Raw genomic sequence first — 14,269 nt, 5'->3', positions numbered from 1 at the left:
ATATAGAGGACAAAATTCTATAAACTTTTATAATAATAATAATAATAAATCTTAAAAATGTAATTCTTTAATGTTAAATTTTAATTTTAAATTTTCTATTTTTTTGAAATTTTCTTTTGGAATTGAATTTTTTCATGAAATCTAGAGGACTTTGGCATTGGATTGCCAATTTCATAATCTATTCAACTACCTTTAGTAATATTTGAAATCTTACAAAGTTAGTAAATAAAGTGTTTCTCCATATAAAAATATGAGAGATTTAACCGACAGACCTAATTGTTGCATTTTTATTATATAAAAAAAGACTCCCTTGGAGTTCTCCCAACTGCACGGGATCCTTACTTTTTTGAAGTTTGATACTGGACAAACCTTATTTTATCAAATTTGTTATCTAGCAAAGCTTGGAGTGGGGATCCACGTCATTAAATTAAAATTGATGTGGTTAATTTGTTGCTTAACAAACTTGGAATGGATCCTAACCACATCAATATGTGACATCCTAAACCATGATATGATGCCACAAGTTATAGAGGACTAAATTCTAACAACTTAAAAGAAAAAAATCGACACCTTAGATCAAGCTCAAGAAGGCTTTTACTTTAGTTTAGTCTGAGTTTTTCCATGAAATCTAGAAGGCTGAGGTGTTGGATTGCCAATTTGATGATCCATGTGAGCCCTATGACCTTAGTAAGAATTGAAATCTTACTAAGCTAGTCATGCTAGCCTGCTCCATAAAGTAAGTTTTGTTCCGTGAAACTTGATAAAGTAAGAGAGTTTTTGTAATAAAATTACAACATATAAGTCTGCCCAGTAAATCTCTTTTAAAATATTGTGTAGGGGCTACACACATGTCGCTCAGCGCCTCAGCCTGTAGAATTGTGAAATAATTTTTTTGAGTGTTGATTTTCTAACTAGAAAGTCTTCACTAGGTCAATTCGACTGATGTGGAACAGACACGGAACCAAAGATTTGTTTCCTCAGGATACACAATTGCACATCTTTTATGGGGATTTGCAATTGTGTATCTTGAGGAACATGTTTATGGTTCTATGTCTGTGCCACATCATCTGAGTATTGATCAAGTGAAGATTTTGAAAATCATTATTCAAAATTTTTTATCTCAATATTTTATAGGTGAAAATGTTTAATGGGGAGCACAAAACATCTAAACGTGGTACATGGGCTTCAACCATTGTTCATAAATGGGTTAAATATAGAAAAATAATAATTTTTGAAATTTTTGTGGGGGCCATGCCCCCCTTTCCCCCTATATAGTTTCGCCCCTGAGTGTGATGCAAATGTGTAATTTATGGTCCACAACTTTATTATCAACCATTGATTGCTTAGATGTATTTGAATTACTTCTCTTTGTTCATGTTCAGATTTTTTATCTGAAGCCTGCACAATCAATCATTTGATTGTTAAAATTTTCCAGTTTATTCAATTATTCATGCAATTATGCCTAATTAATAGGATAAAGTATGTAGAGTGATTATATGAGGCATACAAATGATTATTTACTAATTAAGGTAAAACTAGGTTCTAGAATGTGATATGTGTATTAAAATTAGAATTTTAGGGTACTAATCACATATCTGATGCGGTTTCCATAATCACTAATCCAATACGAATGAGTAGAATGATTCCCTTGGTGAATGTGCCTTTAATTTCTATACACGCCTTCTTCTCATTGATCAACTTCAATGGATCGAAAAACCCTTCTTAACGGAATTTAGATTCTCAATGTTCATTTTTCCTCAGTGCAGATTCATAGAGAATAGCTTGGCTAGAGTTTTTGAGAATACTCTAGACATGGGAGGATAATAAGCTTAATGGACCGCCTAACTGACCATAGAGAGCTCTGAGATTCATGAAACCTTCAATTGAATTCTCCACGAGAATAGAGATTGAAGGGAAGTTGTACAACAAGGTGTAGTTGGTGTTGTTTTCGTTGGTTTCTATCTTAACCCTTGCTATATTTATAAAAAGAATAATGCTGAAGTGACCTCAAGATTGTACCTCATATCTTACGTCTTGACATTAAAGTGTGTAGGAATCATAGATGATTTCATCAAGATATGAGTAAAAAAGCATCTACAGTTCCTACATACTTTCACGTTGGATGTGATATAAAGTAAATCTTGAGGTCAGTCCACTTATAAAAAAGAAGTACAACTCTTATGAAAAAAGAATCGTATTTTTTTCTTTTTTCAAAAGAATATATTTTCCCACTATTTTCCATGTGCAATTATACAAATCCCAAGTGAAAATAGTTACATCTCCTAATATAGGTTGAAGTTCAACAATGCTATTAGATGATATCCTCTTTCTTTTTTTTTTTGTCTTTTTTTTTCACGAAATCACCATCTTCAAATTATTCAACCTTTACATGTAAATAAATTTTAACCCATTCAACCTCTTATAGAAAACTATTGATTTTTTTACTCAAAAAACTATCTTCAACCTTATGAGCCTTGAAATTTGGAGGAGACAGAGAATCTTAAGGCTGACGACGAGGGTAAAATATTCTTATAATTTATTGGGAGAAAAATCAAGAGTTTTCGACTAGAGGTCAAAGATGAGGGCATTTATATTATTTTTCATTAGTCTTTGAGAGTTGACCATGCCGTTAGTTTGAAAAGATAAAGGGCATCTCATTTCTCACATACGAATGTCCTATGGACAAATTGCGAGGGTAATTTAGTCAAGAAAAATTGTATCAGAAAACCCTAAAACCCAAACCTCTGATATATAAACAAGAGAGAGAAAGAATTAGGGTTTGTCTCAGAGTGCAAGAGAGAAGGCGCGAAGAAATCTACAGAAACACTAGCCAGCTCTTCATCATCCATCTCCAGCAATGGTGTGTCCGTACTATCTATCACTCTCTAATCGAATTAATTTTTTGTTTTTCGATCCACACTGAATTATCTTCGTTATGGTTCCTCTCAAAATGCGAAATTTTTTTGTTGAATTCGATTTACCAAAAAAATTATAAATGTTATTGATGCGTTTAAGAGATCTACTTTTTGTTATCTTTTGAGGGTTCGACTCCATGATTATTTCGTTAGATAGGTTTTAGATCGAATTATTTGAATCGTTTTATCGATACGGTTGTTGCTGAGATGAACTTTAGCCATTTTTTCTGTAGATCTCGGATCAATCCGGAAGTTAGTATTTGGCTGTAAGATCTGTAATAGATGGTAAGCTAAGTTACCGTTTTCAGAGAAACTAACTTCAATCTTAGAGACCAAATTAAGTTGTTTTGCTGAGATTTATTAGCTTTTTTTAATAGGTAATGGGTTTGTAGTTGGCAAGCTGAAGTTGTGTTTGGTGGGTTTTGAAGTTGAACCAAGAACATGGGATCGACTAACTTTACATGCCTTCAGTACTGTTTATGGATGGGTTAATTACTCTTACCTTACGTGTAAGACGTCCATTAGAATTTGCTATTTAGGGTGATTTGCTTTTTTGATAGAAGGAAGCAAATTCAAAACTAAAACTATGGAAAATTATATTTAGAAATTAGCAATTTTAAGATAATTAGTACCAAGACAATATATGGGAATATAATTTTAGTTAGGGCACTTATAGGGATGAAGCACCAGTTAAGATTGCTAGACGAACAATAGCCCAAAAGAATGATTTGCTTTGTAGGTTAATTTAATATAAAGATGGATAAGTTGTTGGGGGAAGTGACCCATATAATTAGTGTTGGGTGAGTAAAAGGGACGAGAATTTTTTGGATTGCTATGTGACTGGTATTACATAATTAAATTAAAAAGAAAAAATTATGATACAATACTCATCAAAAAAAGAACTTATGATACAATGATAATATCAATTATGCTTTATGTAGTTGATCGTTAGGTTTTCAAAAAAATAATATATTTACAGAATGAGCATAGAAAAGATGAGCATTATGAGATGGGCGATAGGACTAGGAAAAACAAACTAGAAAATGTGTACATTTGGGGAAATTCAGGAATAGTTCCAATATGAAATAAAATAAGGGAAAGTCACTAGATATTGTCTGGGCATTTGTATGAAACCCAATTAGAACACCGGTGAAAATGAATAATTTGGTACAAGTCAAGGATTTTAAAAGTGCTAGTGGAAGACACCAAAAATGACATGGATAAAGGTAGGAAGAAAATATGCGAAGGAACATGCTTTGATTGAAGATATGGTTTGTGAAGCAGTATGAATTCTGCTTGTCATAACTTTGAAGGTTATTGTACTATCATGAATACAATTATATTACAAGAAACCACTTTTGAATTTGTTGAGTTGAAATTGGGAATCACGGTTACAAGTAATAGTTTGGATCTGAGCCAAATCTGACTATTGTCATACAGGTCTGTTATCTTATTGAGTTTGGATCAACCCTAATCTTTTTCAAACTCAATCCATTGGCGGATCTAGTTATGACTATCCTATCCTGTAATCTCCCGGAATTTTTTTGGCAAAAAAAATTATGTGGATTTGATACATCAGTAGTGGAGACAGGAATTCTAATTTCAAGTATCCAGATATCCTCATAAAAACAGTTTGGGGAGAGAATAATTTGATTTTGAAGTTTTGATTATTCTCTTGTTTATACTTGGTCTTAGTGACTTGCATGTTATCTATGAACTTCTTCCTATGAATTGTCCATGCAATACCCATGCTTCTGACTCTTTCTTTTGGTTGCTTGGTTGATACTTAATTTAAATAAATTGGTCCTACTTTGGTACCCGGATATTAGTTTCAATGTTGAAATCTTTTCTTTGGGCTGCAGACTAAGCGTACAAAGAAGGCAGGTATCGTGGGGAAATATGGTAAGTTCTCGTTTACTATTAGTTCACCACTAGTCAGAAGCTGCATTGTTTCAACCCTATTGACAAGAAGGGAAACATAGAAATTCATACATGGGATCACTATAAGTGTGTAGTCAGACTGATGTTTAATTCATACCCCACATCATAGTTACCAACAGTTTTAACAGTCTGCATTGATGAGCTGGTGAGGTGAATGTACAATTAGAGTAGTAGGGTTATAGACCCTTGGCTTGAGATATTTAATTTCAATGGAGGTGTTACTGAGCTGACTGGCATTTCAGGTACCCGATATGGTGCAAGTCTGCGGAAGCAGATTAAGAAGATGGAAGTTAGTCAACATGCAAAGTATTTTTGCGAGTTCTGTGGCAAAGTAAGTTATTTTCTCCAATAATTTTGGTTTCATTATTGGATGTTTCAATTCTTATATGTTCAATGAATGGTGCATTTTCGCAGTATGCGGTGAAGAGGAAGGCTGTGGGAATTTGGGGTTGCAAAGACTGCGGCAAAGTTAAAGCTGGTGGCGCATACACTTTGAAGTAAAGTCCTACACTCATAATTCTATTCTCTGTGTGAAAGGTGTACCCATTGTTGTTTGTTTGATTGTTATTGCAGCACCGCCAGTGCTGTGACAGTCAGGAGCACCATCAGGAGGCTGAGGGAGCAGACTGAGGGATAAATCTCATGAGCATGCAATCCTCTGCTTTGGCGCTTTATTACGTTAGGGTGTTGTTACCTTTTGGATTTTTGGATCTATTTTCACATCATACTTTTTCGACTATAGCTAAGTAGTTTTGATTTGTTGAGGATTATTATTTCCATTATCAATCTATGAAAATTCAGCCCTTTTGTTGGAAGAGTTGTGAAAATCTAGCATGGCATGGTTGTTTTTTCGTCTGTTCTGACGTTCAGATCAGATGTGAGGATCTTTCTTCTAAGCTGAGAACTACTTTATTTTGTGTTACCAATGCAATGTCATTTGGGGGGTCATTGTGAGCATGGTAACTATCAGATTTGGCTGTTAATTCAGTTGGGAAGTTTGGGAAGTCGGGACATCATATAAAAATGTTGTGTTTGCTTGGGATAGGCATTGGGTTCAGGCAACAAAAAAAAAATGCTAGACTTAAATCAGGTTATCGAGGGCATAGGTATTGGCTAATCTGATTTACCCAAATCCGAACTTAATATGATTATAATTTAAAAATATTTCTTATCTGAATTTTTTATACTCATAATTCATATTTCAATATGTATGTTTTTGTTTATTTATATATCAAAACTAATATGTAATTATTTTCATTAGATAAATAATCAAATTTTGTTATTAATGCATTCTTTTAAATGTTATTTTATATTGTCATACATTGATTATAGTACGGTTTTAAATGTTTTTCTTTTCTTGAAAATTACAATTATTAATAAAAATAATAAATTATTTTAGTTAATTTTATTATTTTTCTTCTTTCTTTGAATTTGCTTATAATTTTATTTATATGAACTTTTGAAAAACATTATTAGGAAAAAAAATTGTACATTTATAAAGTTCTTTTACCAAATGTAATCTGTATATAAATCCTTACCAAATTTAAATTACTTAGCATTAATGAGGAATGTATTAGCCCCAACTTAGGAAGAGTTCTGATTGAGCATTTCACCCGAGGCCGGGTTGGGAAAGGGTGCGGGTTGGTGTTTGTTAAGTTTTCCCACCCACCCGTCCGAGTTGCAGCCCTAGTTCTTCAGCCACATTTCATAAATAATTAATAAATCATGGATTGATTCGTCAACTTGCTGGTTTAATGGTCTAGTCCCTTATTTGGAGGATTTTACAGGCCCAGAATGTCACATGAAAATGATGTTTCAGTTATTTTCGATGAACCCATTATATCTTTAGGTGGGTGGTATTGAGAGAGAGAGAGAGAGAGCGCAACCTGTAGTCATCTCTCATAAAAGCAACAAAATTCACATACACAGCTGGGCATCGGCACTTGCATTAGAATTAAGACCAGCAGCAACCCTTTTTATAAGAAAAAACAACCAAAATTTGGAGTCCCCTACCTACCCCATCAACTCATCCTATACATACAAAGAAAAAGAAAAAGAAACCAACTTGCTTCTCAATCAGCCATTTCTTCTGAAACAACTGAAAGTGGTTGTTCCAAGCTAGGGTTACATCTCTTCGAGGGAAATCAAAGCAGGCAATAAAAAGAATGTACAACTAACTATGATGGAATACTCCCTTTGCTTGCTCTCACTAATTAAGTTAAAAATTGTGCGTAACAACATAATGCTGATGCTGATAATGATAATGATGGGCTGCCACCATTAGGAATCATATTATGGAAGAAATTGGGTTTATGTCATTATTGTGATGCATTTGCTTTTGGACAGCCTTCACAGCTACAACTCTTGCTGCATTGGCTGCCTTATTGGCTCCTCCTACAGCTTTATTCACTCTCTCGTCCACTCTGGCCACATTGTACGCTTTCTCAGCAGCTCGTCGTGCTTCCTGACAAGATAATAAAGACAAGTCCAATTAGATAACTTCCCTACTAGTTACATTCCATTTTTTAGTTTCTCATTTGAATTTTTTTTTTCCGAGATGAAAAAAATAAATAAAAAATCATGGACAGTTTTGCATGTCCTATGTTTTAGAGAATCCAATCGATGGCCGCTGACCCAAAAATCACAGGTTCACTACAAATAAATAGAACTACCTATTTTATAGGGTCTTCCAATCACTTCGAAGGTTGAGCTACATATTACTAACTTATACAAACATATTGTTTGTCTACAAGACTTGCTTGTGAACAAACTTTCATGGTGAGTTACCTGCACTGTGTTGAGTACTTTAGAATGGTTAACGGCAACCGGAGATCCAGGATGGGTGTTTTGAGTGCTTGGGATATCGAGGACACCATCTTGCCAGTGACCAGCTTGTGTCTCCCCATTCCTGAATGTGTACATCCCAAGCCCCTGCCTTCTTCCCTCGTGCCATGCTCCCTCGTACCGATGCCCATTTTCAAATCGGTAGACTCCAAACCCATGCATCTTGTCTCCAAAATATTCTCCAGCGTACGTGTCCCCATTTCTGCATACAATTTATATAGAAGGGTTGGCACTGATAACCCGGGAGTTTGTTTACATGCAGATAATGTATTAAGACCACAAACTAAAAAAACCTTACTCCATCTATTTTATTTTTAACTGTATGGCTCACTAGTTTGGGCATGTTCAACGAAGGCCGATTACAGCCCCAGTTAGAAGAAATATTCAAGTTGAAGAACTTAAAAGAGAAAAAGACCCAATAGAACGTGGCTGGAGATGGTGAAAGCAGATATGAACTCTCTCTCAATAACAGAAGACTTGGTTTTGAGTATAGTGGACCGGAAGAACAGGATTAGATTAGTTGTTGTTGTTGTTGAATTACATGGTTCACGATTCGATAACAGCGGAAAATAATGGATTATTCTAAGTTTCTAACTTTTCCATAGTTCAGTGAGTGGTGAACTGATAGTCTAGGTACCCGGACTGTAGTCATGCTTGGGAGTTAAAATATAAAAATACAGTATGATAACAAGAAAAGATATCCCAAGGGTCTGTATCGTACACCTATAAAATTTTCAGCGAAAAACATAACCAATATAGCAAAAAAAAAAGAATGTGAAAATTATTTTCAACAATTTTATATTGCTGCAAAACATAAAAATGTGCTTTCAAAGAAAAGACCTAATAGAAAATGTTATGTAGTAAGATTACTTTATTTTTTCAGGGAGAAATTTTCCAAGAAACCATACAGAACCTCAAAGAATATCCGTGCAATATGCAGTATGAGCACTGGTAAGCGATTGTGTCATGAATCTGAGTCGGATAAACTATTGATATGGAAGTACAATTGGGTATCATGGATTACGAGATTAGTATAAGATAAAACAATTGCACTAACATAGGAGATAAAAAAGTGAGCGGGAATGTATGATGGTGGATGCACTTTATTGAACCATTACACTCGGTTGTTTGCAAGGGGAGAAAGAAAAGTCAATAAAAAGTGGGAGTGGAATTTTCCCTCTCCAAACTTTTGCTAAAAATACTTTAAGCAATACTCAGGCACAACATGTAGTGTTTTTCCGTCTTTTATCGAAAAAACCTGAAAAAGAGAAAGCCCTCTGTACAGCAAAGGGAATAAATGAAAAGGAAAAAAAAGAAAGATAAGAAAGACAAATACTGGAAAAGTAGATGAAAAAGATCCCAACAGCCCACTTATTTCCAATAACGTAGGGTATCCCACATCCCTTTTGGATATGGACTAATTCGTATAGTTGCACGCCAGACCCCAACAGCCTAGTGCCACTTAGCCAAAAAAAGAAAAAGAAAAAGGAAAAGGAAATAAATGAAAGGGAAGCATACCTCCGATCTACACTTCAGAAGTCTTAGCTCCATAAACTATATTAAAAAATCCTCAAAATGTTTTCCTTTGAACTGGGATGAAGAGGAAGACCAAACGAAAATAATTGTTTTAAAAATGATGATCTTAAAGTTGTCAAGTACTAGATTTTGAGGATTTCTATATATGAGGGTTCCTCGACCACTTTAAACTTTGTAGTCCTCAATCACAGCCTAACCATTACCGGCCTGCCTAATAACTCATTACATAATTTGTTATTAGTGCATATCTGCTGGATTATTTGTTGGTACGAAGAAAAACCAAATGGCAGTCAGAGAAACTTGCTTTGGAACACAACAAATTAGGAGGACATACATATCTTGGGTAAAAGTGGGAGGAGACTTTTGAACCCAAGTAAGTGGTATTACTACTCATAGACTTTACAAAGGTGGCCCATAAAAATAAAAAATCCATATTGTAGAATTGTAAATCTGGTGACTCTATAAGGTTCCCTAGAGATACCAACAGTGCGTTTGGATAGAGCTTCTTGATGACTTTTGCTCCTGCGGGGAGCTAGCAAACGTTTGGATAGGTTTTTGCTCTTGCGGGGAGAGGTTTTTTGCTCTTTGTTGAGAAGCTCCAAAAACCTACTCTTCCGCGGAGAGGTTTTTTGCTCTTGCGGGGAGAGATTGAGCTTTTGCTCTTGCGTGGAGAGATGTATCCACACAGGGCCCAAGTTCCCACTCTTCTGAGGGTGGCTATGAAGAATTTTGAATTCCAATTTGGAGTCATGATTTTGTTCGTAAGGTAAAATGAGAAAAGTTTAGATCGTTTCTCCAAGAGAGGCTTAAGAAAATTGTGTGGACTTGAATAGTGGCACTGCAATGTTTAAACAAAGAAATTGGGGATTTGCATGAGGGACTACACATGGATTTTGTTATGGTATGATACCTAGTGCAGAACACATCTTACTTCTCATGTATCAATCGTTCTTTTGAACAACAAGTAACCCAACATGAGTGTGAATATCTCAGGCGGGTTGATGACCATACATTCTAATCCATTGAATGTAGAGACCACTAATAAGACCTTGGTGACTAAATTACCATTCTACAAGAGTTGAATAGGGATTTCATCCCTCATTCTGTTGAACCAAGCTTAACAATTTAGGTTCATGAGTCAGTCAATCATTTTGAAGAGATTGTAGTCAAGGATCCTCTTATGACATACCCCCTATAGTGGCCTTCACATGGTTAGCTATGAGAGGAATGTCTTTAGAAGTCTGAACCCGAGGAAATAAACATTGTGACACATGCACGAATGCATTGTCTAAAAAATGCTTGCAATTACTTGATACACTGTTGCAAATAAGGCAGTACGCATTGGGCAACATCTCCTGGTGGTTGGGTAAAAAGATGGAAAACTGAGTTGCCAAGATTTGAGGATATTTTCTAATAAGGAAAATATAAGGATTTTCAACTATGTCGGATATATGTTACTAGGATTGTTTGATGGTATGGAGTCTGTGTTCGTAACTGTGGCACAAAAGATTACTTTGGAAAACAACTCGAGATGATTTGGGCAATTACATAATTCCATTGTATGAAATTTTGGACAGGTTAATACCTGTTTTGCACATTCGTTGAGCACACAGGCATTCTGATTGAACCAAATCTTCTTTTACCAAATATCCCGTTTCACCTATTATTTACATAGTGCTTGTATGATTTGATTTTCACATTTATCAACTTACACTTAGATGGAATTTTTATTTTATTTTATTTTATTAATATCTCTTAATAAATGGAGTAGACTGTATATAACGTTTGGGATTGTTAGGATCACAGCGTTTGAACTTAATATTAGTGTCCGATACCGATAGAGGTGTTCATTGCCAAGTTCCATTGGTGTCTCTTGTTAAATTAAGTTTTAGAAACGTAGGAAGGATTCAACTAGAAGACATCACTATTTTTCTAGGAAATGAACATATACTTTGAAACTGAATTGGATGGATTACGTCGGACAAATTTTTTTGATAAATAAAATAAAATATTATTAAAAAAGGAAGTGGTCAAGGTGACCAACCAAACAAAAACACCAAAGCAAGGAGACTAAAAGACAGATGCTACAAACCCAATCCTACCTACCTACGAAATCATCATACATAAAATCAACAGAGACAACTCTACTCAACCAGTTGCACGTAGGAATTTCCAAGGGGGCTGTGCGTGTGACCGTAGGATTAGTCTCACCCAAAAGGGGGGTACCCACGATAAGTATATATATGAGTTCATAGAAAAAAAACTTCATCTTTATTTTTACAAAATTAATGAAAACCTCGTCATCATCCAATCAAGTAGATATCATAAATCTTCAAACTCTCAATTCAAATAGCTAACAGATCTCATTTTCGATCAACAATGAAAAGGGAAAAAAAAAATAATGATAAGAAAGAGAAATCACATCTTGCAGGGAGTAGGCTGACCAAAAAAACTTGGATGAATAAAAGAGAGGAACTGATGGAAGGCCAAACCCAAGAAATGGTGTAAATTTCTCTGAACTACACTGATCATAAACAGAATATATTAATATAAATTAAGAATTCCTCAACTCAAATTCATTAATCCGCATTCCGATACAATAAAATTAAAATCTAAATCCTGAAGTCAAAGAAAACGAAAAGCTTCAATCATACCAATGCATATTCAATGATCCACGTTCAACGATATAACGAATTAGAAAAAGCTAATAATTCAAAAACTCAATAGAAAATGATACAAATTCAATAATATAGAAACTCAAAAGCACTGACAAAGAAAATAATTCAAAATCCAACAACAAGAGAACCAACTCTCGCCAATCCTTATAAACAAAATCAATATAACTCAATAATAAACATAAAAGATCAAATATCAATACCTAGCAAACCAATAGCCCGAATTCAACAGTTGCAAATCCAAAAAGAGAAAAAACCTATAAATGAAAAAAAATAAAAATCAAAGGTCTAAAATTACCTGAAATGGTAGTAGCCAAGGCCGTGCTTGACGCCCCACTTGAATTCCCCGACATATCGACTCCCATCCTCGCAGGTATGAACTCCACATCCATGACTCTGCCCATTAGACCACTCTCCAGAATAAATGTCTCCGGTGTAAAACTTATAAACCCCAAATCCATGACGCAAGCCCTGCCTATATTGCCCCCGATACCGACTCCCTCTTGCCCATGTTTCCACCCCATACCCATCATACTTCTCATCAACCCAATCCCCCTCATACCTCCCACTCATGTAATAGTAATAAACGCCGCTCCCCGAACACTTTCCCTTATGGAATTCACCCTCGTAGACATCCCCATTACTGTAAATCTGAACCCCATATCCAGAATTATCCAATTTTTCTGGTTTGGGCTTTGACCCAATTGACCAAAAAACGGGTAGAGGAGTTCGATATGATAAGGAAGAAAGGGCGAATTTTAGAGGGAATGAGCGGGGAAAAAGGAAGCGAATTGAGAGGAGACGAGGGAAGGCGAGGTTGAGAGAAAGAAGGGCGATGGAGAATGCGAGAGCAGAGAGGAAATCGAGGAAGAATGAACGATTGGGATTGGATAGGAAGAAGTAGAAAGAGGGGAAGGAGATGAGGAGGAGACGGAGATGGAGACGAAGGCGATGACGGAGGTGGCGAATTATTCGGAAGGCATAAGCTTTTGTGGATGATGATATTAAAGAAGGTGATGGGCAATTTGGAGATATGGGTAATGTGGAGAAAGGTGAAGAAAAAGTGGGCTTTTGTTGTTGGTGGTGGTGGAGGAGGGAGGAGAGAGTGGGGGAGTGAGAGAGGGTTGAAGAAGGGTGATGGTTCATGATGGGTCTTTTGTGAGGGGTTGAGTGGAGGATTGATGGGTTGGGGATGGGTTCATGTTGGGGATTGGTTGATGTTGATGATGGTGAAGAAGGGAATTGGAGATGGGTTTGAAGAAGATTTGAGGTTGAAAATTGGGTTTGGGGGTTGAGGGTGATAGGGAGGAAGAGTGGTGGTTTTGGGTTGAAATCGGAAGAGACACCACTGCTTTCTTTTCCGATCTGAACTTCTGATTTCTTGTGATGCATTACATATTAATGAAAAATCCTTTTTTTTTTAAATAAAACAAAAAAAAAAAAATCTTCTTCTCTTGGATTTTGTTTCTCCTTCGTGGTTCTCTCTTTGTTCTACTTTTTCTTCTCTGTTTTGATTTCTCCTTCTCTCTCTCTGTCTGCCTCTCTTTCCTCTATTTTTGTTTCTCCTTCTCTATTTTAGTTTCTTCTTCTCTAGTTTTCACTTCTTCTATGCTCGCTTTCTCTCTTGTTTGTGAATGTTTCTGCAAATAAGAAAATGGTCTCTCTCCCTCTTCTTTTGTTTCTCCTCTCCCTCTCCGCAAACGTTCTACAAATAGGGAAATGGTCTCTTTATCTCTTTCTATCTCTGCTTTTGTTTCTCATCTCTCTCATCTCTATTGCTATTTTTATTGATTTATTAACGTTGATTTCTACGAAGAGGGATGAGAAATTGAAGTGATTGGGATATGACCATGGATTCATTTTAAAACTACTTAAATGCCATTCTTTCTTTGAAAATGATAAATTCGCCCTTGTTTTACTTTAAATTATGGACACACACCCTCCCTAAATTCATTCTTGATTGATTTTCATCCAAAAATAAAAATAAAAAATAGTGAAAAATCATAATTTTTTTTACATATTTCTTCTTTCTTAAATTCTTTCTAACGGGATGGAGTCTTTAAAATTCAATTGAGATACCAAAAATCTAATTATTTTTATATATGAAAACGATGAGTTCGAACGATTAAGACATACAATTGTTAAAAATGGGATTTAGGAACTGATTAGAATAAAAGTTTTACTAAATAGATTATTAAGAAAGGCTTTAAAATTTAATGATTAATTAGAAAGAACTCCCTCTATCAGGTCCTTTGAGTATTTTTTTCAAAAAAAATAAAATCAATTTCTTTTGAATTAGATCCAAAGTTTTGAAAATGAATGATTAGTGAACTTTCACATAACTCCCAAACATAAAAA

The 14,269-nt window shown here is 35.2% G+C and overlaps 2 protein-coding genes across 2 annotated transcripts; one reads left to right on the top strand and one right to left on the bottom strand.

The window, feature by feature from the left end:
* Positions 1 to 2,717: 2,717 nt before the first annotated feature.
* Positions 2,718 to 5,671, top strand: LOC147391398 (large ribosomal subunit protein eL43z). The gene is made up of 5 exons (XM_086460030.1): positions 2,718 to 2,860; positions 4,778 to 4,817; positions 5,099 to 5,187; positions 5,271 to 5,353; positions 5,430 to 5,671. The coding sequence occupies exons 1-5, from the start codon at positions 2,858 to 2,860 to the stop codon at positions 5,491 to 5,493; spliced, it is 279 nt and encodes a 92-aa protein (XP_086316156.1). The 5' UTR covers positions 2,718 to 2,857; the 3' UTR covers positions 5,494 to 5,671.
* A 1,066-nt stretch (positions 5,672 to 6,737) lies between these two features.
* LOC147391397 (uncharacterized) lies at positions 6,738 to 13,694 on the bottom strand. The gene is made up of 3 exons (XM_086458650.1): positions 12,210 to 13,694; positions 7,644 to 7,902; positions 6,738 to 7,320 (listed from the first exon to the last, which is right to left on the bottom strand). Exons 1-3 carry the CDS (start codon positions 13,301 to 13,303, stop codon positions 7,144 to 7,146), a joined length of 1,530 nt encoding a protein of 509 aa, XP_086314776.1. The 5' UTR covers positions 13,304 to 13,694; the 3' UTR covers positions 6,738 to 7,143.
* Between the last annotated feature and the right edge of the window lie 575 nt (positions 13,695 to 14,269).

Source organism: Akebia trifoliata, chromosome 11 (genome assembly GCF_017979445.1).
Source record: "Akebia trifoliata isolate Shusen 1 chromosome 11, ASM1797944v1, whole genome shotgun sequence".
Classification (NCBI taxonomy): domain Eukaryota; kingdom Viridiplantae; phylum Streptophyta; class Magnoliopsida; order Ranunculales; family Lardizabalaceae; genus Akebia; species Akebia trifoliata.
Note: the sequence above shows the minus strand (reverse complement) of the source record. Positions and strands in the feature narration are given on the sequence as shown.